Here is a 23,347-nt window from a genome sequence, read left to right as displayed (position 1 = left end):
CAGATTTTACAACCCCATTATTAATCACGACCCCTCCCAACGCCATATTTTGCTATTCTCACACTTCCACCAACACCCATCCAACCATTACGCCAACACCTCCTCCTACCTGACCATATTATCAGCCCCATCCCACACCCCATACCACAGCATTTCGTCCCACCCCTTGCCACAACCCCCACCAGAACCATCAACCAATGACCCGTTTCCAACCCTCACTACTGCCAGCCCCACCCCATCTCGTACTCCTACAACCAAAACCCAATCCATCATCCATATACCACCACCGCAGCTTGTACCATCTCTACTACCACCTTCACCTTCATGTATTGCACCATCATGCAATACCACCAAACATACATTAACCCATACCACTTACCATCTACCCCATATCCAGGGGCAGGGGGCATAGTGCCTTCTACTTTTCAAGTATCCCCTAAAGTGCCCCTTTTTCATGGTAAAGGTGCCCCCTTTTACTTCAGATAAGTGCCCCTTAATATTTCTAATAGGTTCCTGTCCCACATTTTTATAAGTGCCTTTTACCACCTCTGATGAGTGCTCGCTCACAAATAAATATTCAGACCATCATGCACACCCAAGTGCAAAGAGAGAAACAAACAATAAAATCATCCCTGATAATCCAATCACAATTAATGTAGAGGTATAAGGGACTACCAATGTCAACAATTTGGACATTTTTGCTTGGAGCTTTCCCTTTGTAGGTGCTCCTTTTTTCTTCTTCTAGAAAGTGCCCTTTTTTTGTTGGTGCCACCCCCCCCCCCCCCCCCCCCCCACTTTGAAAGACGCTCTGCCGCCCATGCCACTGTAGAGGTCAGTGGCCCATGCCCATATCCGCTCGTTCACCTAGCTACATCCACACTCACATCCCATTTAACCTTTCATAACAATGTCACTCCAACTCTATTAACACCACCGCCACCACCGCCACCACCACCACATCATCTTCGTCATCTCCACCACCTCCAATACAGGCAACCGTCATCCCCACTGCCGATTGACCTGTCAGCCCACAGCCCCCCCCCCCCCCCCCCCCTTCTCGCGATCTCATTGGATTCGCGCATGCGCTTTCGTCACGTTGCCATAGCGAACTCAAGCCAAAACCCGGAAGCTCGTCATATCATCGAAACGAATGTGACTGACTGAGCTGTGAGCAGGAACCAAGCATAATTTTCACTTTTTATACGCAAAATATCGTTTATTATCAATTAACATCATGAGTCAACAACAGTACCATTGGGAAGCTTTGAGGAAGCAACGTGTTATAGACAGAAGACTTGCAGCTATGAAGAAAATGACAGATGAGGAGGTAAAAATTATTTGTTTTTGTTTTAAGAAGAAGAAGATGTGCATGCTTGTTGTGCCTCGCCTCGGCAGTGGCTTGGGTCCGCGTCTGCCATATCAGATATGCCGCATAGCCATAGGCCAAAGAATTTTGTCATGTTTTTAATTTCGCATGCAGCTTTTCGTAGCCTTGTTTGAGATGATGATAAAACATGAAAAGATATATCTTATGTTGATTTTCTTTTTAGTATCTAGACCTATATAATCAGATAATGTCCATTGTGTAAATAATGAAATGTAGCGTGTTTATTTAACCAGCACACAGAAAGCTTAACAAAATCAATCACTAAACAGATCTAAGCTGTATGTATCTGTGGATATTTTAGTATTTTGTTAACGACCCCTCCTCCCCCAACCAACCAAAAATACATCTGCAACTTGAATGAGAGTGAGTCAATTCTGTTATCAAAATAATAATTTTGACCCCTGTATTTTTCAGAGGCAGATGGAGGAATTAAGCACAGAGGGCATGGCCAGAGATGAGCTTCAGAGCCGACAGATGGATCATGCAAAGAGACGTGAGCTAGCTGAACAGATCCAACACAGAGACAGACGAGGAATCCGCAACTCATACAAAGAAAGAGAACAGTGAGTATAGGGGCCAGAAGTTCGTCGGGACCAGAGTTGTTGTGGGGGGGGGGGGGGGGGGGGGGGGGAGGTGTTTAATTTTATTTAGGGTCTGCTGGATTAAATTTGCTGATGTAGTAAGCAAACATATTTTTTATCTGATTTTCAAGTTAGCTAACCGAGGTTTGTAACATTTTTTGATTAGCAACAATTCGTTTTTTTCTCTAAATTATACCTGTGTACCCCAAAGGTCAAGTTGCATCTCTTGGACTGTTAAGTATACATTGTCTGTTATGAGCCAGAAGCAGAAGGGCGTTTACTCTGTGCTAAAGGTAATATCCATCTGGCTCCATACAGATGATATAGCATTTAATCATGAAAGTTGTATTTTGGTATCGATAGATGCGCTGTGATTAAAATTAAATCATAGAAATATATTGAAGGCTACATCATATTTATTAGAAAATAGTAGTTTAAATTAAATAGCTTTCTTCAAGATTTCTCTTGGAACTTGCATCAAATTTTATTCCATATTTTCATTTCTCTTCTCTTTCTCTTTCTCTTTTTCTCTCTGCATATTTCATAATCCATATTCTTTGCCTGCATGTATGGTACTATTTCATCATTCTTTATTGTTCATTTTATTGATATATTGTTTCTCTGTTATAAACCATTTTATGATTTTCGTTTCTCTTCTTTCCTAATGTTGTTTCTCTCCTTGCTTTAATTCTCAACTTAATCTTAATTTATATTCATAACCAAACTCCATCCCATCAATCACTTTGTCTCAATTTTCACTTCATGCTCAATTCATTATCTTCCATACTCTTGACTTTTCATTTTCTTTGGAAATAGAATTGATTTGTCAAATGGAACATTTCACTATCAACAAGGACACAAAACACTCACAGTCCAGTTACAAGACTAGATATACTCTATGTCTTAGGACATACATAGGACATACTTAGATATACAAATTATATTATAATTCTCAAAGTATAAATACATCTAGTGTAACATGTTTGCATATTGTTGCGATACCGGTACTAAGGTTGTGCAATACCTGAATATCTCAACCATACTGACTTATCCATAGCCAGATAATGTAGGGAGCATTATATGTTTCAGAGAATAAGTCTATATGAAATAGCTATGTGATACGTGTTGAGAACACTGTATGGATATATGTATTATGTAACATCTATTTTTAATAGCAAACCAGAGGTATGCATATAGGCATTGTTTCACGTGATTGAGATCTCGATCAGGAATCGGTCAACTTGGGAAGTGAATGTCGCTTTGAACTTTGCATTTCAAGTCAAGTGCTTAAACCACTCGACTACGACACTTCTAAGAGTACATCTACATCTGGAGCATAATTTAATATCTGAGTCCAATCAGCGTTTTGTGCTCAAACAAAGACACTCTACTACTCACATTTCAACTCTATCATGTCTATATATATTTTGATCATCTCTTTCTCTTTATCGTGTCACACATGTTCTTTCACTGTTTCTTGTCTTTTTTATAGTCAGGATTCTCAATTGTGCCAGTTTCCACAGTGGTGCATTTAAAACCTTTTCTAGAAAGCATGTTCTGAATAAGCTTAATCAGCTGACCATAATAATGCATGTAATCATAAAAAGAATATAGTAATAATATAGTATAGTTTAGTTTAGTCGAGTCAAGTATAGTATAGTGCAGAATTGTAGAGTGTATTATGTACTTAACTGTAGTTATGTTGAATACTAGATAATGCAGTAATTTGCAGTGTGACATTTCATACAGTAAAAGGCTTTGGGCATTCCTTCTGCAATGATTTCCTTCCTCCTAACCCTATCCCATCCTCCTCCATCCCTTGCTACCCCACCCTCATCTTTTTACAGAACGATTCAGAAGCTGGTGAGTGAGAGAACTTGGCATGACAACCTAATCGCTAAGATGGACCAATCAGAGAAGGATGATCTGCTTAAGGATCTCCTCAGAGACCACGCCCAGAAGTCAAAGACCTTAAGGGATCGTGGCGTGTATCGAGGAGATGCTAAGTTCTTCATCGATCCACAATATAATTGATTTAGCTAATTTCCGGCATGGATCTTACTTGCTAGAAAGTTCCATTTACTGTAGTCTATGTCTGTTGTTGAACCTCTTGTCCTCTTGCATCTAGATCTGCTCCTAATTTATTATGAACAATACAAAATCTACCATTTGGTTCCTAGCTCCAGGGCTTTTTGACAGAAAGATGTAATTACAAGCAATTTGAAAGCCATGTTTTGTTGTTTGCATTTCATAGGTCTTGATCACAAAATTTATTTATGCAAAATGTCCCAATTAAATCACTACCAAATAAAGTACTTGTACTACAAAGCATACGCTGTATATCATATTGAATGTATTTTTGTTAGTGAAAATTACATGAAATGTATATATTCGATCTATATAAGCGAGATGCTCGAGAAGAAAAAATTTAAATAAAACGTGACTTCTGAAGATTTGTTATCATCTCCTGTATACATAGAGATTTTAAACTGTGATTGGTATTCTTATTCTTTTTCTTTTTAAAAATGTTTAGTAGTATGAGTGTACTGAGTGTACTGCTTTTAAAACTGGTGATGTAATGTTACATGCTTTAATATCTTGATAGAAAAGATTAGGCAAAATATATTGATTGCAGTCTTTTAGAAGATGTACTGACTGTTTTTACCATTTAAAAGTATGACACTTCTATTCTCTATTTCTCTCTCTCTCTCTTCCTCATTCTTTACTGTAACTCTTCTTTAGCTACACAATGGACAATAGACATAATATATATGAATGCATTTATTGTAATATCTTCTGTTGAGTGCCAGAAGGGCATTCTGCAAACCCTATAATGACCATTCAGTATACATATATATATATATCATATGTTTTTTTTTGGTGTGTTTTAAGCAAAGTATTTTTGAAGCATAATTTATTTCTTTGCAAGTGTAGTATCGTTTGTGCTCTATTACTCTCCGTCCAGTATTTTTCTTCAGCTGTGTATGTGAAGATGCAGTTTATACTGCAAAAAAAAATATATCTATGCAATCTTTACACTTACCAGTAACTTCAAAGTTTTTCATACTGAATGCCTAATGCTGTGTCTATTGAATTTGTATGAAAAATTTGTTCACTGTATGAAGTATTAAATGAATGTTGATCAATATATCGTGAAGCCAATTTTGAAGAAAAAATCATATTGTTCATTTGCCCACATTTTGTCACTTGCAGCTTAATATGTTTGCATCTCAAAATAATATAGATTTGCTGGCTATTATACTAGCTGTGTTAGCAACAGTTTGGTGGGAATTAAAATTTGACATAGAACGTTGGATGCATTAAGGGCATTATGATCATGTACAGTAGAAACACATATATTTTGGTTTTGCATATCATGGCTTGCGACTGAATCAAGAGCCACATCTTTCAGACCCCCCCCCCAAAAAAAAAAAAGAAGAGAGAACTGTATGAATATTAATTGGAGGAAAAAATACATGATAGAAGATTTAATATTGGATATTCAAGTTGGAATAAGGGGTACATGTATATGGAATAATCACCTTTTTCTCTATTATTAGTGCATATATAGATGTATATTTTCAATCATTCAAAGTAACAGTGGAAATTGTTTGGGGAAGATTTAATTAAGAAAATCAACAAAATGTTTGTTTCCAACTCTCAGAAAGAGAATGTAAGTTAATAAATATCATGTTGCAATGAATATGCCATGCATGTGATTGTGTTCTATTTGTTGTTATCCAAGTGATTTAATCTATTGTGCCTCCATCCTTTTAAGAGACAGATAAAAGACAGAAACGGGAGGAAGTGTAAAAGAAGGAATATATGAGTACAGTTAAAGAATAGGGAAGATGAGAGAGGGAAAGATAATGAACGACAGGGAGAGGAGAGGAGGCAAATTAGAGAGAGAGAGAGAGAGAATAAGGTAGTTAAATATGAGAGGAAAAGGGGGAAAAAAGAGAGATGGAATTAATCTCTGAACAGATAGATGTAGAAAAAGGAAACTTGGTGCATGAGAAGGGGTGGGGTGATAAAGAGGGTATATTATAAGGAGGAAAATTCAGTGGATTTGATCTTTATAATTATAGAGAGAATATGGGCAAAATAGAGATGTGCAGTACATGAGCTATATAAGAGAGAGAGAGAGAGAGAAGCTAGTTAAAGAGGGAGAATTGAGGGAGAGGGGTGCATTTTTGAGGAAAATCTGACAGCAGATAATAAATTTTAAAATGATGAACTAATTGCATAAAAGCTTGTTTTGTGGGATTGCAAAACTGGGCTTTTTGAAGCCAAACCCCGGCCCTCCCCCTCCCTCCCCCCACTCCGGGGTCGGAATGACTGTATGCGTGTTACCAAAATGTCTGGTAAAGGGGTACTTTTCGTGCGACAAAGTCCGGCCCGAGAATTGTAAAAAAAAAGGGGTGTATTTGACTTTTCACCCGGAGATTTCTTTAAAAAGGGGGTGTTTTTTCTTTTTTTTCTCTCATCTCTTTGGACTCCTGAGAAATTATTCTGATTTAGGGGGGTACATTGAGCATTTTTCCGTATTTAGGGGGGTCTGGACCCAGGCGCGGATCCAGGATTTCTTAGGGGAGGGGGCCCAACCTTTTTTTTTTTTTGCTCCCGAAAATTTGAAAATCGCGCCGGCCGAAAAGTCGCTCAGTTGGGGGGGGGGGGGGGGGGGGGGGGGGTACAGAGCACAATTTTTTTTTTTTTTTTTTTTTTTTTTTTGCTCCCGAAAATTTGAAAAACGCGCCGGCCAAAAAATTCGCTCAGTTGGGGGGGGGGGGGGGGGGGGGGGGGGGGGGGGGGGAGTGAGCACATTTTTTTTTTTTTTTTTTGATCCTCAAAAAAATTTCAATTTGCACCCCCCCCCCCCCTTGAGCGCCAGGGGGGGGGGGGCCCAACCCCCCAAAAAGGTAAAAATCACGTGATTTTACATGATTTTTTTCTCAAGGGGGGGGGGGGGCCGGGCCCCCCGGCCCCCCCCCCCTGGATCCGCCACTGTCTGGACCAAGGCAGGAGAAGCCCGCAAAAGGGGGGTTCGGAAATGTTGGCAGCTAGCTAGTCCTCTGATAGGGGGTGCTTCATACGCGTACCCTAAATAACACTGCGTGGTGGAGGGGGGGGGGGGGGGGGGAGCCAAACTAAAAACAAAGAGGTCAGATCGACCAGACTGACGGGGCAAGCATTAAATTGGGACACCAAGAAGAGCATCAACCAGTCACATACAAAACAACACACCCCCCCCCCCCCCCCCCCCCCCAAAAAAAAAAAAAAAAAAAAAAAAAATCAAATTAAGTCTCTCAACAAAAAGACCCCATGTTTATGATATACATCTCTCCATTTTAACAGCTATAGGTCTATATAGACAAAGAGCCCTTTTCATGATCATGTTTGACATTTTATCCAAGCCATTATTATGCAACAGTTGTGGCAGCTAGCGGAGGCATATCACTCGTACTCCGCATCACTATCATTCACGTAAACACAAACCAGGGACATCGAAATTGTGAGATGTTAGGCATGTTAACCCTGTTTATGGTTTACCTTTTAGATATTTCGAACTACCTGTTTAGGTGACCTATTTGTGCCTATATGAGCTTTTAACTGGAGTAGTTTGCCAGTTTTTAACGCTTTTTCGGCTTCGTATCTTCAATCCTTCGGCACGTACAAGAGGTACGGTTCTTCGGGTGTCCACTCCCGCTTAGCTCTGGCAGGGTGAATTGATCAGCGACTGCTGTGCTGTCCCTGGCCCTGTAGCTGTTGACTCGCTTCTGCGTGCGCTTCAAAGTTCAACTTCAACTTAGCTTCATGCTGTGTGGTCTGAATTGAGGACATGGATGCTATTCTGAATAACGAAAAGAAGCCAGAAGATGATTATTATGTGCTGCTTGGATGTGATGAATTATCAACGGTAAGCTTAATAATGTCTGCAAATGACGAGCCTGAGTTGTGTTGTGGTTGTTTAGATTGTTTCGGGCTAACTCGGCCCACGGGACTACTCGGCCCAGCTGGAAAAACTGGGCGGAGATGTCCCGACCTGATTAATCGATCGAGAGATACCAATGTGTATATGTTTGTGCTCTTTGTGACTTAATAATGCCCTTTCCAACCAAAATCTTTAATGGAATTGTGTTAAATGATACCAATAAAGACAATTTATAACTTATCTTTAGGTAAAATGACAAAAAAATGACATTTCGGACAATTTACTCACAGCTCGCAATCCGCATTGCCGCACGTACATTAAATGTGCGTTGTATCTACTCGGACCACTGAAATTCGAACAGTGTTTTTGTCGGTAAATCACTGCAAAAATATCATTTTTATCTCGTATGAAGGTCTATTTTTTATTCCTGACACAGATTTCATTATTGAGAAGTCGAATATAGTACATTTTAGACGAGATGGTTGATGTTTGTTCACATTCTTTCGTCCTGGCCGTAAATTAGCAGACTACTGCCTAGTGCTACCGCAGCAGCTCAGCTCAGTGTGCAGCTAGCCGTACAGCGCCCCCGGCCGGGTCGGCGGGGGAATTCACTGACTCGGCGCCCGTACCGGGCCGCTGCACTGCATTGCATGATTGTACTGCCCAATTTGATCGAGTGATGTGAGTATACTATTACTAATCAAACTAGATCTATATCTACTGTATTATCATTATTCATTCCGAGTAGAATATCCAATTTGATTTAGTGAGTAAACTAGACCTAGATCTATATCTACTGTAGCTACATCATTGTCCTAGATTAGTCATTCAGAGTAGAATATTCGATTAATGAAGGAATGGAATTTTTCTTTTTCATAATCAGATAATCATATTTTATTAAAAGTTAAAGACTTGATAAATAGCTAGATCTAACGTAAGTGCCTAGCCTAGTACTGTAAGAGAAGTGAGCTGAAGAATCGCCTTCTTCTTTTATTTTGGAGGGGCAGGCGCGTAGCCAGGAGAGGTGGGGGCGGTCGCCCCCCCCCAAAAAAAAAAATAGAGAAAAAAAAGAAAAAAGGAAGAGGACATAGGAAGAAAAAGGATTAAGAGTCGAGAACGTTACAACGAATCGTCTTCTTTCTCTAATTATTTAAAGAAACATCAAAGCTTTCGCGTGAGAAGGGGGGACAGAACTGAATTCAGATAAGGATAAAGGGTACAACGAATCGTCTTCTTTCTCTAATAATTTATGAAACGTCAACGCTTCCACACTTCGCGCGGGAGCGGGGAAACTGAATTCAGACAAGGATCTAGAGTCGAGAACGGTAAAACGAATCGTCTTCTTTCTCTAATTATTTGATGAAACATCAAAGCTTCCGCGCTTTGCGCGGGAAGGGGGGATGGAACTGAATTCAGATAAGGGTTAAGAGTCGAGAACGGTACAACGAATCGTCTTCTTTCTTTGATGAGAGGGATGGAGACGAGAGGGATTGGTGAGGGATGGAGATGATGAGAGGGATGAAGAGGGATCATGAGAGGGATGAAGATAAAGGGGATGGAGATGATGAGAGGGATTGGTGAGGGATGGAGATGATGAGAGGGATGGAGACAATGGGAGGGATGGAGATGATGAGAGGGATTAGTGAGGGATGGAGATGATGAGAGGGATGGAGACAATGAGAGGGATGGAGATGATGAGAGGGATGGAGACAATGGGAGGGATGGAGATGATGAGAGGGATGGAGATGATGAGAGGGATGGAGATGATGAGAGGGATGGAGATGATGGGAGGGATGGAGATGATGAGAGGGATGGAGATGATGAGAGGGATGTAGATGATGAGGGGGATGGAGATGATGTGAGGGATGGAGATGAGAGGGATGGAGAGGATGAGAGGGATGGAGACAATGAGAGGGATGGAGATGATGAGAGGGATTGGTGAGGGATGGAGATGATGTGAGGGATGGAGATGATGTGAGGGATGGAGATGATGAGAGGGATGGAGACAATGAGAGGGATGGAGATGATGAGAGGGATTGGTGAGGGATGGAGATGATGAGAGGGATGGAGACAATGTGAGGGATGGAGATGAGAGGGATGGAGATGATGAGAGGGATGGAGAGGATGAGAGGGATGAAGAGGATGAGAGGGATGGAGATGATGAGAGGGATTGGTGAGGGATGGAGATGATGAGAGGGATGGAGACAATGAGAGGGATGGAGATGATGAGAGGGATTGGTGAGGGATGGAGATGATGAGAGGGATGGAGACAATGTGAGGGATGGAGATGAGAGGGATGGAGATGATGAGAGGGATGGAGAGGATGAGAGGGATGAAGAGGATGAGAGGGATGGAGATGATGAGAGGGATTGGTGAGGGATGGAGATGATGAGAGGGATGGAGACGGTGAGAGGGATGGAGACAATGGGAGGGATGGAGATGATGAGAGGGATTGGTGAGGGATGGAGGTGATGAGAGGGAAGGAGACAATGTTGATTTAATTAGGGATGAAGACGCTGTTGATGAGAGGGATTGGTGAGGGATGGAGCCGGTGTGAGGAATGAAGATGATGAGAGGGATGGAGACAATGAGAGGGATTGGTGAGGGATGGAGATGATGAGAGGGATGGAGACAATGTGAGGGATGGAGATGAGAGGGATGGAGATGATGAGAGGGATGGAGAGGATGAGAGGGATGGAGACAATGTGAGGGATGGAGATGATGAGAGGGATGGAGAGGATGAGAGGGATGGAGACGGTGTGAGGTGATGAGAGGGATGGAGACAATGAGAGGGATGGAGATGATGAGAGGGATTGGTGAGGGATGGAGATGACGAGAGGGATGGAGACAATGGGAGGGATGGAGATGAGAGGGATGGAGATGATGAGAGGGATGGAGAGGATGAGAGGGATGGAGACAATGTGAGGGATGGAGATGATGAGAGGGATCGGTGAGGGATGGAGGTGATGAGAGGGAAGGAGACAATGTTGATGATGTAAGGGATGAAGACGCTGTTGATGAGAGGGATTGGTGAGGGATGGAGACGGTGTGAGGAATGAAAATGATGAGAGGGATGGAGATGATGAGAGGGATGGAGACGGTGTGAGGGATGGAGACAGTGTAAGGGATGGAGACAGTGTGAGGGATGAAGATGATGGAAGAGATGGAGATGGTGACAAGATGGTGAGACGGATGGAGACGATGAGAGGGATGGAGACGGGAGGGATGGAGACGTCTCCATCCCTCTAATCATCAATATCGTCTTCATCCCTTACATCATCAAAATTGTCTCCATCCCTCTCATCATCTCCAATTCTCCATCCCTCTCATCATATCCATCCCTCACATTGTCTCCATCCCTTTCATTATCAATATTGTCTCCATCCCTCTCATCATCTCCATCCCTCACCAATCCCTCTCATCATCTCCATCCCTTACATCATCAACATTGTCTCCATTATGTATTATGCCACGTTGTGGAAATGCAATTTTTATTTTTTTAATTCATTATTTATTTATAGTATGTACATATTTACAGGTACACAAGATCAGATATAAATCTGTTAACCCCCAGCCCCCCCCCCCCAAAAAAAATAATTGTAACATGCAGATGACACGCCACACCATTCCTTGTGTTGTGGTATTGGTACGTATTATTTCATATGCAATTTACAAAGCAAAACAAAATCTAAATAAATAAAATTAAATACAAATGAGGACATGTTTGAAAAAACACACATAATAGCAATAAACATTATTTGTTTACGACTCCAAGATACAAATTCCAACAATATGACGTCAAGCAGACTCATAATAACAAATGATAAGCAGGTGTAATCGTGTATTAATTTTATGCCACGTTGTGGTAATGCAATTTTTTTTTTATTTATTATTTATTTATAGTATACATATTTATACAGGTACACAAGATCAGATATTAATCTGTTAACCCCCAGCTCCCCCCCCCCCCCAAAAAAAAATAATTGTAACATGCAGAGACCAGTACAGATGACACGCCACACCATTCCTTGTGTTGTGGTATTGGTACGTATTATTTCATTTATGCAAGTTACAAGGCAAAAAAAACCTAAATAAATAAACAAAGTTAAAACAATTAAATAAAATTGAGGACATGTTTGAAAAACACACATAATAACAATAAACATTATTTGTTTACGATTCCAAGATACAAATTCCAACAATATGACGTCAAGCAGACTCATAATAACAAATGATAAGCAGGTGTAATCATGTATTAATTTTATGCCACGTTGTGGTAATGCAATTTTGTTTTTTTATTTATTATTTATTTATAGTATACATATTTATACAGGTACACAAGATATCAGTTATAAATCTGTTAACCCCCAGCCCCCCCCCTAAAAAAAAATTGTAACATGCAGATGACACGCCACACCATTCCTTGTGTTGTGGTATTGGTACGTATTACGTATTATTCCATATATGCAAGTTACAAGGCAAAAAAAACCTAAATCAATAAACAAAGTTAAAACAATTAAATATAATTGAGGACATGTTTGAAAAACACACAAAATAACAATAAACATTATTTGTTTACGATTCCAAGATACAAATTCCAACAATATGACGTCAAGCAGACTCATAATAACAAATGATAAGCAGGTGTAATCGTGTATTAATTTTATGCCACGTTGTGGTAATGCAAATTTGTTTTTTTTATTTTTTTATTTATTATAGTATACATATTTATACAGGTACACAATATATCAGATATAAATCTGTTAACCCCCAGCCCCCCCCAAAAAAAATATAAAAATTGATTTTGCTCATAGATCTTTGCCTCTGTTGCTGATTACATACCCGGCCGAGATGGATGGGAGGTGGGGGGGGGGCAGCTGCCTTTTAGAAATTTGAGGAACGGTTAAATTAATGACTAGTTGACCAAAGGTCCAGGAGAAGGCTTACAAGAATTAAGATCCCCCTGCCCAGGGGCGGCCAAGCGACTTCCAAAGTGGGGGGGGGGGGGGCACCAACAAAAAAGGGCACTTTCTGGAGAAAAAAAGGGCACCTACAGTGGGAAATCTCAAAGCGAAAATATACAATTTTTTAGACGTTGGTATATACCCCTACATTGTGATTACATTATCAGAGATGATTTCAATATTTGTTTCTCTTCATACATCATACAAGATATCGCTTAAGCATCATACTTTACAGTTGGGTGTGATGTCTGAATATGCATTTACGTCTTTTACGAGCGAGCGAGCGAAGCGAGCGTGAAAAATTTCAAAGATCTATGAGGTCGCAGTGCGAAAAATTACATCTTATAAAGAGGAAAAAAGCCAATCGTGATGGGGTTATAAGCACATTCTCATAACGGAAGACTGAAAAGACCTTTGATAAGTAACATAATTATATCATCTTTAAATGCGAGCGGGCGAACTTTGGGGGAAATTGCTCTTAGTCGCCTTAAATAAGGGGCACGTTTAATGATTACATGAAAAGGGGACAATTATCGAAAGGGATAAGACACTTATAAGAAAAGAAAAGGAGCACGTGTCAAAGTACAAAGGATTATTATAAGAGGTAAAAATGAGGCATTTTTTCACCTGAAAAGAGGCACTCACCAGTGATGACAAAGAGGCGTTTACGAAAATGGGAAATAGGCATTTGTTGACGGAAAAGGGGCACCCATCAGATTTTGATAGGGGCATTTATAATAATAATACGATTCCAAGATACAAATTCCAACAATATGACGTCAAGCAGACTCATAATAACAAATGATAAGCAGGTGTAATCGTGTATTAATTTTATGCCACGTTGTGGTAATGCAAATTTGTTTTTTTTATTTATTATTTATTTATAGTATACATATTTATACAGGTACACAATATATCAGATATAAATCTGTTAACCCCCAGCCCCCCCCCCAAAAAAATAATATAAAAATTGATTTTGCTCATAGATCTTTGCCTCTGTTGCTGATTACATACCCGGCCGAGATGGATGGGAGGTGGGGGGGGGGGGGGCAGCTGCCTTTTAGAAATTTGAGGAACGGTTAAATTAATGACTAGTTGACCAAAGGTCCAGGAGAAGGCTTACAAGAATTAAGATCCCCCTGCCCAGGGGCGGCCAAGCTCTTAGTCGCCTTAAATAAGGGGCACGTTTAATGATTACATGAAAAGGGGACAATTATCGAAAGGGATAAGACACTTATAAGAAAAGAAAAGGAGCACGTGTCAAAGTACAAAGGATTATTATAAGAGGTGAAAATGAGGCATTTTTTCACCTGAAAAGAGGCACTCACCAGTGATGACAAAGAGGCGTTTACGAAAATGGGAAATAGGCATTTGTTGACGGAAAAGGGGCACCCATCAGATTTTGATAGGGGCATTTATAAGAGGTGAAAAGGGGATAGTTCCCTTATTAGAAAGGCAAAGGGGCATGTATCATTATTAAAAGGGGAATTATCAGAGTTGAAAAGGGGCATTGACCAGATATGAAAAGGGGCACTTATAATAAAGGAAAATGTGCATTTGTTGAATGAAAAGGGGGCACCGTTCAGATTTGTAAAAGGGGCAGTTATGAGAAGGGGAAGGAACTCTTTCTTTTTAATGGGGGCACTTATCATAAGGAAAAGGGGCACTTACTAGAAAATAAGAGGGGCACATGTTAAAATGAAAGGTGTGCTCATCCGAGTTTAAAAAAGGGGATAGTTATTAAAAGGAGAAGGGGCACTTCTTACAAAGGAAAAAAGGGGAAGTTGTCAAAGTAAAAGGAGCACCTCTCAGTTTTGAATAGGGCAATTATCAGAGGTAAAGGGGGCACTTATTAAAAGTGAAAAGGGGCACTTCTCGTACCTGAAAAGAGGCACTTACTAGAGATTAAAAAGGGCACTTATTCAAGATTATTTCAAGATTTATGAGAATGGAAAATGGACACTTATTGCAAAGGAAAATGAGAACATGTCGAAGGAAAAGGGGCACGTGTCAAAAATAAAAAAGGGCACTCGTCAGAGGTGAAAAGGGGGAAGGGGCACTTTTACTAAGTAATAGGGGCACTTGTCAAAGGAAAAGGGGCACTTTTCCTATGTAAAAAGGGGCACTTTTGGGGTATCTGAAAAAGTGGGGGGCACTGTGCCCCCCCCCCCCCCCCCCCCCCGGAGGGCTGCCTCTGCCCCTGCCCCTCCATGCACCGGCACGTCATTGCAATATCATGTCTTAATTGTTTTGCTTTGTATATATCTCTTTGATTCCCAGAAAAAGGGAACAAAAAGGAGATTTTGGGGTTTGTTTGGGGGGGGGGTGGTGGGGGCTGCATTATTTATACAAAAAACTTGAAGCCAATACCTTCTTTTTGTAGTATTTATTTGAAGCAGCCCCCTCCAAAAAAATAAGAAGGCGATTCTTCAGCTTACTTCTCTGCTTAGAGTACTAGGCTAGGCCCTTACGTTAGATCTAGCTCAGTATTTATCAAGTCTTTAATTTTTAGGAGTAAAATATGATTAGACTATCTGATTATGAAAAAAGAAAAATTCCATTAGACATTAATCGGATATTCTACTCTGAATGACTAATCTAGTATATGATAATGATGTAGCTACAGTAGATATAGATCTAGGTCTAGTTTACTCACTAAATCAAATTGGATATTCTACTCGGAATGAATAATGATAATACAGTAGATATAGATCTAGTTTGATTAGTAATAGTATACTCACATCACTCGATCAAATTGGGCAGTACAATCATGCAATGCAGTGCAGCGGCCCGGTACGGGCGCCGAGTCAGTGAATTCCCCCGCCGACCCGGCCGGCGGCGCTGTACGGCTAGCTGCACACTGAGCTGAGCTGCTGCGGTAGCACTAGGCAGTAGTCTGCTAATTTACGGCCAGGACGAAAGAATGTGAACAAACATCAACCATCTCGTCTAAAATGTACTATATTCGACTTCTCAATAATGAAATCTGTGTTAGGAATGAAAAATAGACCTTCATACGAGATAAAAATGATATTTTTGCAGTGATTTACCGACGAAAACACTGCTGGAATTTCAGTGGTCCGAGTAGATACAACGCACATTTAATGTACGTGCGGCAATGCGGATTGCGAGCTGTGAGTAAATTGTCCGAAATGTCATTTTTTTGTCATTTTACCGAAAGATAAGTCATAGATTGTCTTCATTACATTAGTATCATTTAACACAATTCCATTAAAGATTTAGGTTGGAAAGGGCATTATTAAGTCACAAAGAGCACAAACATATACACATTGGTATCTCTCGATCGATTAATCAGGTCGGGACATCTCGGCCCAGTTTTCCCAGCTGGGCCGAGTAGTCCCGTGGGCCGAGTTAGCCCGGATTCGAGTTAATGACTGATTGAAAGTCCAAAGTTACCACAACTAAATTAAATTTATAAATAATAATTGGCAAAATTCATGATATTCAAGAAAAATCGCCATTTATTCTAACTCATGTACCCTTCTAGTATTCAAAGTATAAAAATAATACTAGATGTATTCCATAAAAGGCATAAGTGTATAGCCTATAGGCCTAGTCTAGATCGAGATACATGTACATTGTACATGCATATGCTGATAAGTTAGTTTTCATGTTTATGTCGTAAGTTATGTCACAACTTTCATACCTCCTTTCCTCTGTCTCATCACTAGACTGAGCAGATCAACGCAGAGTACAAGTTTCGTGTTCTTGAGGTACATCCCGACAAACATCCCGATGATCCGCGGGCCGTTGAAAAGTTCCAGAAGATTCAGAGAGCGCGAGAAACACTAACGGACGAAAAGCTGCGACATGATTATGACCTGTGGAGGAGGAGCGGTCTGTCTATTCCATATGAGACTTGGAGTGCTACAAAGGGATCAGTACATATGGTTTGTATTCCAATTCCTTTGAATTATAGTACCATAAGTCAGTTGGTCTCTATCCTAGCTGGTAGAAGGTTTACGACGAGAATAAAAGGCACGATTTATAATGATTGTGTTAACAGCGAAGGTATATGTTTCAGAGACTTGGAGTGTTAAGACTGTAGAAGAAGGTATCTTGAGGAGAACAGAAAGAGCTATGATAAAGAAGATGTCCAGTGGTGTGAAATTGTCTGATAGAAACAACACAAGTGAGCTCTTGGAAAGGATGGGTCTGGAAGAAACTGGTGGAAGCGGTAAAGAGAAGTGGATTGAGATGGATGGGTCATGGTCTAAATGAGGAGGATGCTTGAGAGTTGAGACAAGTAGTGCAGAGAGAGGGAGAGTGTCATCATGACGCAAAAACCAATAACCCTTCAAAAGAGGGCAAATGCTTACTTTGATAAACAATAATGTTGATGATGATGGTAGATATGTGGAACTCCTTTGAAGGGGGTCGTACTTTTTAACTTCACGATCTCACAAAGAGTAAACAGCACTATCAAACAATCAGGTTATGTAATTAATATCAACGATTTATTATAGATAATCAACACAAATTATCAAGGTTCGTATAATCGTTTGGTGTACACACTAAAAAAAGAGAGAAGAACTCCCTCAGACGGCAAATACCTAACATAAAAATAACAGTGATCACTGGATAAAAATAGTCAACGGAATCGTTCTGAGGGGGTATGAAAAGCCCCGAAGATTAATCTCCAAGAATACACAGTATAATACAATATCATACACAACAATAACAATAATCAGTCATCAAGATCAAACACAAAAGGGATCATCAAATAAATCAGCAAAGCGTTCAAAATACCAGACCAGCTACGGCGAAGTCAAGTTTGATGCTGCTGATGATAACGGTGACGACGATGATGTGGATGATGATGAGAAGGATGACTACGATGATGAAGACAGCGATGAAGTCAACGATGGCGATGATGTAGGAGACGATGACGAAGACAGCGATGATGATGAAGAAGACGATGATGACGAAAACGATTTTGGAGACGGCGATGCAGTCGATGAGGGTCTTTTTGATGATGAGACAGTCAATAAAAGAATGATTCTGTGGTCATGAGTCAGTAATGATCGAAGTGGATGATGAAATCAGATGATGGCGAGATGATGCTCGACGAAGACGATGATCAACGTGTCGAGACAATTAACACACAGAAGACGACGATAAAAACAAATATGTCGATAAAAGATTGTTGATACAATAATGTAGGGTGAGAAGAACCGTAGATAAAAATGTTCTATTCTCACTGCACGAAGTAAAATGTAAGGCGATGTCACTGATGTAAAAATAGAGTCGAATTAAGTCTTGCAAAATACTGCCAGACAATTACTGAGCAAATCCATCGGTAAAGGTCCGGAGACAAAGTCACCATAAGTCCTCGTTGGACGAAACTTCTACAGGCACGGTATAACAGGAACATAGAAACAAACTTTGCGTACCGAAATCAAAAACCCACTAATTCCTACATGGAAAATCAGAGCGAAGCCCTAATCACTGTAGCGTAGCGTGATTGGTTCAAAAAGCGCAAACAAATTAATATGCACGTTTACGCGCTGTTCGTAACAATACAAAATTTACATAATAGAATATATTAACAAACCAGACAGAACCGGTTGGGACATGTCTGAAAAGCCAGACGGCTGACTACGCAAGGGAAATTAATTCTCCCTATAGCCGCCATCTTGACAGTAAAAAAGCAATACTTATTACCCATGTACAAATCAATGCATATTATACGTTATTATAAATATAAAAGTTTAAAATCGTGACATTTGGTCACTACAGATACATGTATACTATCTACATGAGCAGATGAAGGTCAATTGAACACAGCTTTTATTCTCATCATATTTAATATGGACTAGGTATTGAAAGAGATAATGAGAGAACATGTTGCTCAGCTTCAGAGTTGACAGACCAGTCACAAAGAGCTAATATTTTGATATTGATTATTAACTGTGGTTGAATTCTTATTAGACCATGTGTTGGGCGATGAATAAGGGGAAAGAACCAATGATAAAGTTAGTTCTCAGCTTAGATGCTATTTGGATGCTTTATACCGTTATAATTCTATTCTTTCAATACATGAATATTTAATTTTTTGATATTCTAAAATGTTTTGATTCTCATCACTCAGACTATGCATTGGGCAATGAAGAAGAAGAAAGAGCCAATGTTAGAGGACGGTTCTCAGCTTCAGACCTCATCATCAAGCTACTCTGGACACGGTACAGATTCTTCTGATGGACCCGTCCCATGTAAGTAATGTGAAAAACATAAGGAACAGATTAAGACCAATATATCATTTTGGGAAAGGTAATGTAAATTTGTAAATGAATTTATTCTGTGAAAACAGTATAAATATCAAAGAGGCACTATACACTCTAAGTAGCCACATACTTCATGAAATCCTTAGGTTAATCTTTCTTTTTTTAATTAGGTGAAAAGTGAAAAGTAACTAAATAAGAATTACAGACAGGAGACCTTACCTTGTACAGCTTATCAGAAAATATTTCTTATAATGTATTTGATTGTTGTTTTACTTTTTCTTTTAATATAGAACTGAGAAGAAACATTGATCGAGTGAATGAGTGAAAGATTTTATTGAATTTTTTTTTTTTGCAGTCTGGAGACTGAGTTGAATTGGTTACAATGAAATAATAAGAATCCTAAAAGATTATTGTTGCATCAATAATTGCCCTTCTGGGTAGAAGTTTTAGATAGATGGTGCCATACAAATGCCTACTTTTTCTTCTTCCTAGATTCTGGTGTGCCTTCAAGCTGGTCTAGGGAGAAAGGAGATGATATCCTTCAGAAGTTCAGAAGTTACCAGGTCTAATCTCTTCAAACTATCCACCTCTTGCTCCAACCTTGCCACATTCCATCCTCATTGATCATCGTTACCATCATCGTCATCAATGGATCAGCTGTCTTGATGTCTAGTATTCCATAACTCTCTTTGGGAAAGGCATCAAGGATTTTGTCCAGTCAAGTGTGTCTTAACCTTTGACCTTTGAATCCTGTGGTCTAACTTTGTATTTCTTCTCAGTATTTGGATCACGTACTGTCCCATCCGTTAACGAGAATCAGACAAATTGACAGAAAAAAGTTAACATGGCCAATATCATTATCTTGGTAGTTAAGTTGCCTGATCCAAGTTCCATAAGGGCTATATGTACGTGGAAGATGAAGATGTCACATATCTATGCTGCAAAATAATGACCTATTCATTACCACTGACCCCCTCCCCCAATCGTCATTGGATTGTGATATTTAGTATGACGTGAATTTTGTACGATTTGATAAAGGGAAATCATGCTTTCAATTCTCTACATACCTGTAGGCATGTCCACCTTCCCAGGTACTTGCCGTAACTTGCGATCATGCTTTTACGAATCACAGAATTTTTCTTGATAGTTACAGTGCCAGTAGGATACTCATACAAAAATTTCCTGGGGACCTAGCGTTGAGTTATTCCATTGACCTCTTTGTAATGAATTAACTACAATACTTGGAATCTTGTCTGCATACATTACTTGTTGCTATGTCTGGCAAGCTTTCAGGTTGTCAAGTTTAAAAAGTATGCATCAAATTTGAATATGTTAGTTAACCTACTGTATGTATGTCTTGACACTGGATTTTGGCATCATCCTCATCAAAATGTATTCGCCCTATATACATAAAACTAGTCATCACCCTTTGCCCTTTGGGGAAACTGCTACCAGCACATTTTAAAAGTTTCGTATAACACTACATATCGTCACTATTTCCACGAAGTGACGGTAGTGAGGAAAATCGTAACGCAAAGTGAATGCAATTTGTTTTCACTACCGTCACTTTGTGAAAACAGCGACGATATATATCCCATCCATTTAGTGTTTGCCTTGTTTTTATATCATTTGTATTCAAGCTATCTGTAAACAGTTTGTTGTCAACAGGGTCATTTTTTTTCTTGAGTTGTTTTATTTTAAATATACTTATGGCTTTGGGATCTGTGCATATACAGTATGAATAAACTACTGTTCCTTTAAATATATCCTTAGACTCAAGAATGTGAAACTGTCCTTGTCTATACATATCAATATATTAGAAGATCATGATGCAGTAAATTATTACATACATGTACAGTTATGTATTAATCCTCTAAAAGTTTGGTTCTTGTTATGATGTACAGGGAGAAGTACATATGTATCGAGTTTAAATACAATGTAGTTTGTAATCTATTAGTCATTGCTTTAAAAAATGTAATAATTGTTTGTACATTTAAAGGCATGAATATACGTGTATAAATTACCACGACCTACACTATCAAAGCTCCCCCTGCCTTCTCTCCCCCTCTCTCTCCCTCTCTCTCATTCTCTTCCTTTTTTTTGTGAAGATTTTAAATGTTTTGCCCTCTTGCCCCTATTTATTAAGTACTATAAAGTTATTCATTTAATACTCAATCCAAATGACTTTTTGGTTGTTCTAATATAAGAATGAGTATTTGTGGGGGCAGTGACTTTAAGTCTCTGATAGTTAGTGTACATTAGATTGAATTCTTTCAAACTTAGTGTGTTATTCCCAAAACAATATCACCAACTTCCATGTTTGTTGAAGTATTATGAAAAAACTACTTGTTGTACATGTATTGTAATATTTCATTCTTGATATTTCAAATAGTGAATGTTAGTAAATGGTATTCAAATATATGTTATTGTAAAAGTTGTGTACAAAATAAATATACAGTATCATATATATCAAAGAGATGTTTACATGAACATTTTCAGAATTTGATTCATTATTGGTGAAGATAATATGCTGATGATTATTCTGATTTGATGATTTGCTTTATGTTAGGGCACTTGTATTTATTGTTGATGGCTTATGAGTGTGATGCAGTGTACACAAATCTTGCAAGAGAGATGAATATTGTAGAAAAAAAAGAAAAGAAAAAAAGAATATGTCTATCAAATATATGTGTAGAGGGTGTATCCAGTAAGGTTGAGATGGAAGATATTCCCATGATAATGATGTAAAGAAGCAAGTGGCGACGATGATTGAACTCCATCTCAGCTGTGCCCGTCGCGTAACATGATGATATGAATGATATAGATGAAGGTGATGATGATGGGTGATGAAGATGATATTGGTGATGTTGACGATAGTGTTGATAGTGATGATTATGAGGAAGATGGTGTTGATGATATATATGATGATGATGAATGACGTTTGTGATAATGTTGGTGAAATTAATGACAGTGATGTTGATAGGAATAAAGATTGTAATTGTAAAGTAATGCAGGCTTCAAGAAAAGCTGGTTTTCCCACTTTTCATAAAAACCTCTAATTTATTATTGCTTAATCATTGCATCATCTATTTTCTTGTGGTATACAGTCAAACCCGTCTATAAAAGCCACCCAAGGAGAACATGAAAAGTAACCACTACAGACAGGTAGCTTTTATAAAGAGGTAGATACCTAGATATGGGACCGATTGTAAACTGTACAATACTTGTCAATAATTCATTTAATTCCTTTGCATCCCCCTCTCTCCTTCTCTTGCTCCATGTATCTCTCTCTCTTTCTCTCTGTCACCATGTATCTCTCCTGTATCTCTCTCTTTCTCTATCTCTCACACTAAGGAGATACCAGCACACACACACATGCAAAAACACAAGCACACTCTCTCTCTTTCTCTTTCTCTCTCTGAATTTTATAACATTTTCCCTTATTCAAAAAGAAGAACAAATTCATAGAGAGAACTAAAAGAGAATGCTTTTTCGGTGTATTAACTCTTGTTTAATACAAGTTTGAAATTAACAAAAATGTACACTTGTTGGTAAAAAAAGAGAGAAATAAGAAACATCTATATTACAAGAACTGAACTTAAAATGCATCATTCTTAGCTTGCTGTAACAGGGGCGGATCTAGCTTTTTGCTAAGGGGGGGTTGACCAATAATGACGATGCGGAGCATCCTCCACGAGCCGCGAACCGATTTTTTTGGGGGTGTTTATTTGAACCCCGTAAGTGATGTTTTCCTGGCATCTATTAACACAATGGAGACCATAAAAAGCAGTGCATGAACACGTCCGTATTACACCCCCATGTATGGTAATTTACCCTGTATGCCAACTTTTTTGCATGATTCAAACATACCTTCCAGTAAAAAAAGATGCGAGACTGGATTGCCGCAACTTCTTTGCCCTGTTTGCTTCCATATTGCTTGTCACTACACTCAGACCAGACTGATAAAAAAGTGAGCAACTTGAACAAGTAATCCAGGAAATGAGCAGCCCAGCTCAGCATGCGTTGCCAGGTTAAATCTTCACAAAATCCCCACCCAAACGACACTTAAAATATCCCCAAAGTTGCCAAATTTTGACAGAAAATCCCCAAATTCGTTTTTCATAAAACTCAATATTATTTTCATTCCCAAATATTTATTTTTCATCCCCAAAGACTTCAACAATCCCCCAATTTTTTTTTTTTTTTAATGTGGGGATTTTGGGGATGAGAATCGGCAA

General features: G+C 39.2%; 2 protein-coding genes across 2 annotated transcripts; both read left to right on the top strand.

The window, feature by feature from the left end:
- Nucleotides 1-1,144: 1,144 nt before the first annotated feature.
- Nucleotides 1,145-5,671, top strand: LOC105439830. Its single transcript, XM_030979965.1, has 3 exons — nucleotides 1,145-1,327; nucleotides 1,802-1,950; nucleotides 3,816-5,671. The coding sequence occupies exons 1-3, from the start codon at nucleotides 1,235-1,237 to the stop codon at nucleotides 4,000-4,002; spliced, it is 429 nt and encodes a 142-aa protein (XP_030835825.1). The 5' UTR covers nucleotides 1,145-1,234; the 3' UTR covers nucleotides 4,003-5,671.
- A 1,867-nt stretch (nucleotides 5,672-7,538) lies between these two features.
- LOC115921779 (dnaJ homolog subfamily C member 12-like) lies at nucleotides 7,539-21,583 on the top strand. Its single transcript, XM_030979964.1, has 4 exons — nucleotides 7,539-7,885; nucleotides 16,557-16,775; nucleotides 18,977-19,097; nucleotides 19,602-21,583. Exons 1-4 carry the CDS (start codon nucleotides 7,808-7,810, stop codon nucleotides 19,676-19,678), a joined length of 495 nt encoding a protein of 164 aa, XP_030835824.1. The 5' UTR covers nucleotides 7,539-7,807; the 3' UTR covers nucleotides 19,679-21,583.
- The last annotated feature ends 1,764 nt before the right edge of the window (nucleotides 21,584-23,347 follow it).

This window comes from Strongylocentrotus purpuratus, unplaced genomic scaffold (assembly GCF_000002235.5).
Source record: "Strongylocentrotus purpuratus isolate Spur 01 unplaced genomic scaffold, Spur_5.0 spur5_scaffold_10, whole genome shotgun sequence".
NCBI classification, from domain to species: Eukaryota; Metazoa; Echinodermata; class Echinoidea; order Camarodonta; family Strongylocentrotidae; genus Strongylocentrotus; species Strongylocentrotus purpuratus.
This window is presented reverse-complemented; position numbering and strand designations above follow the sequence as displayed.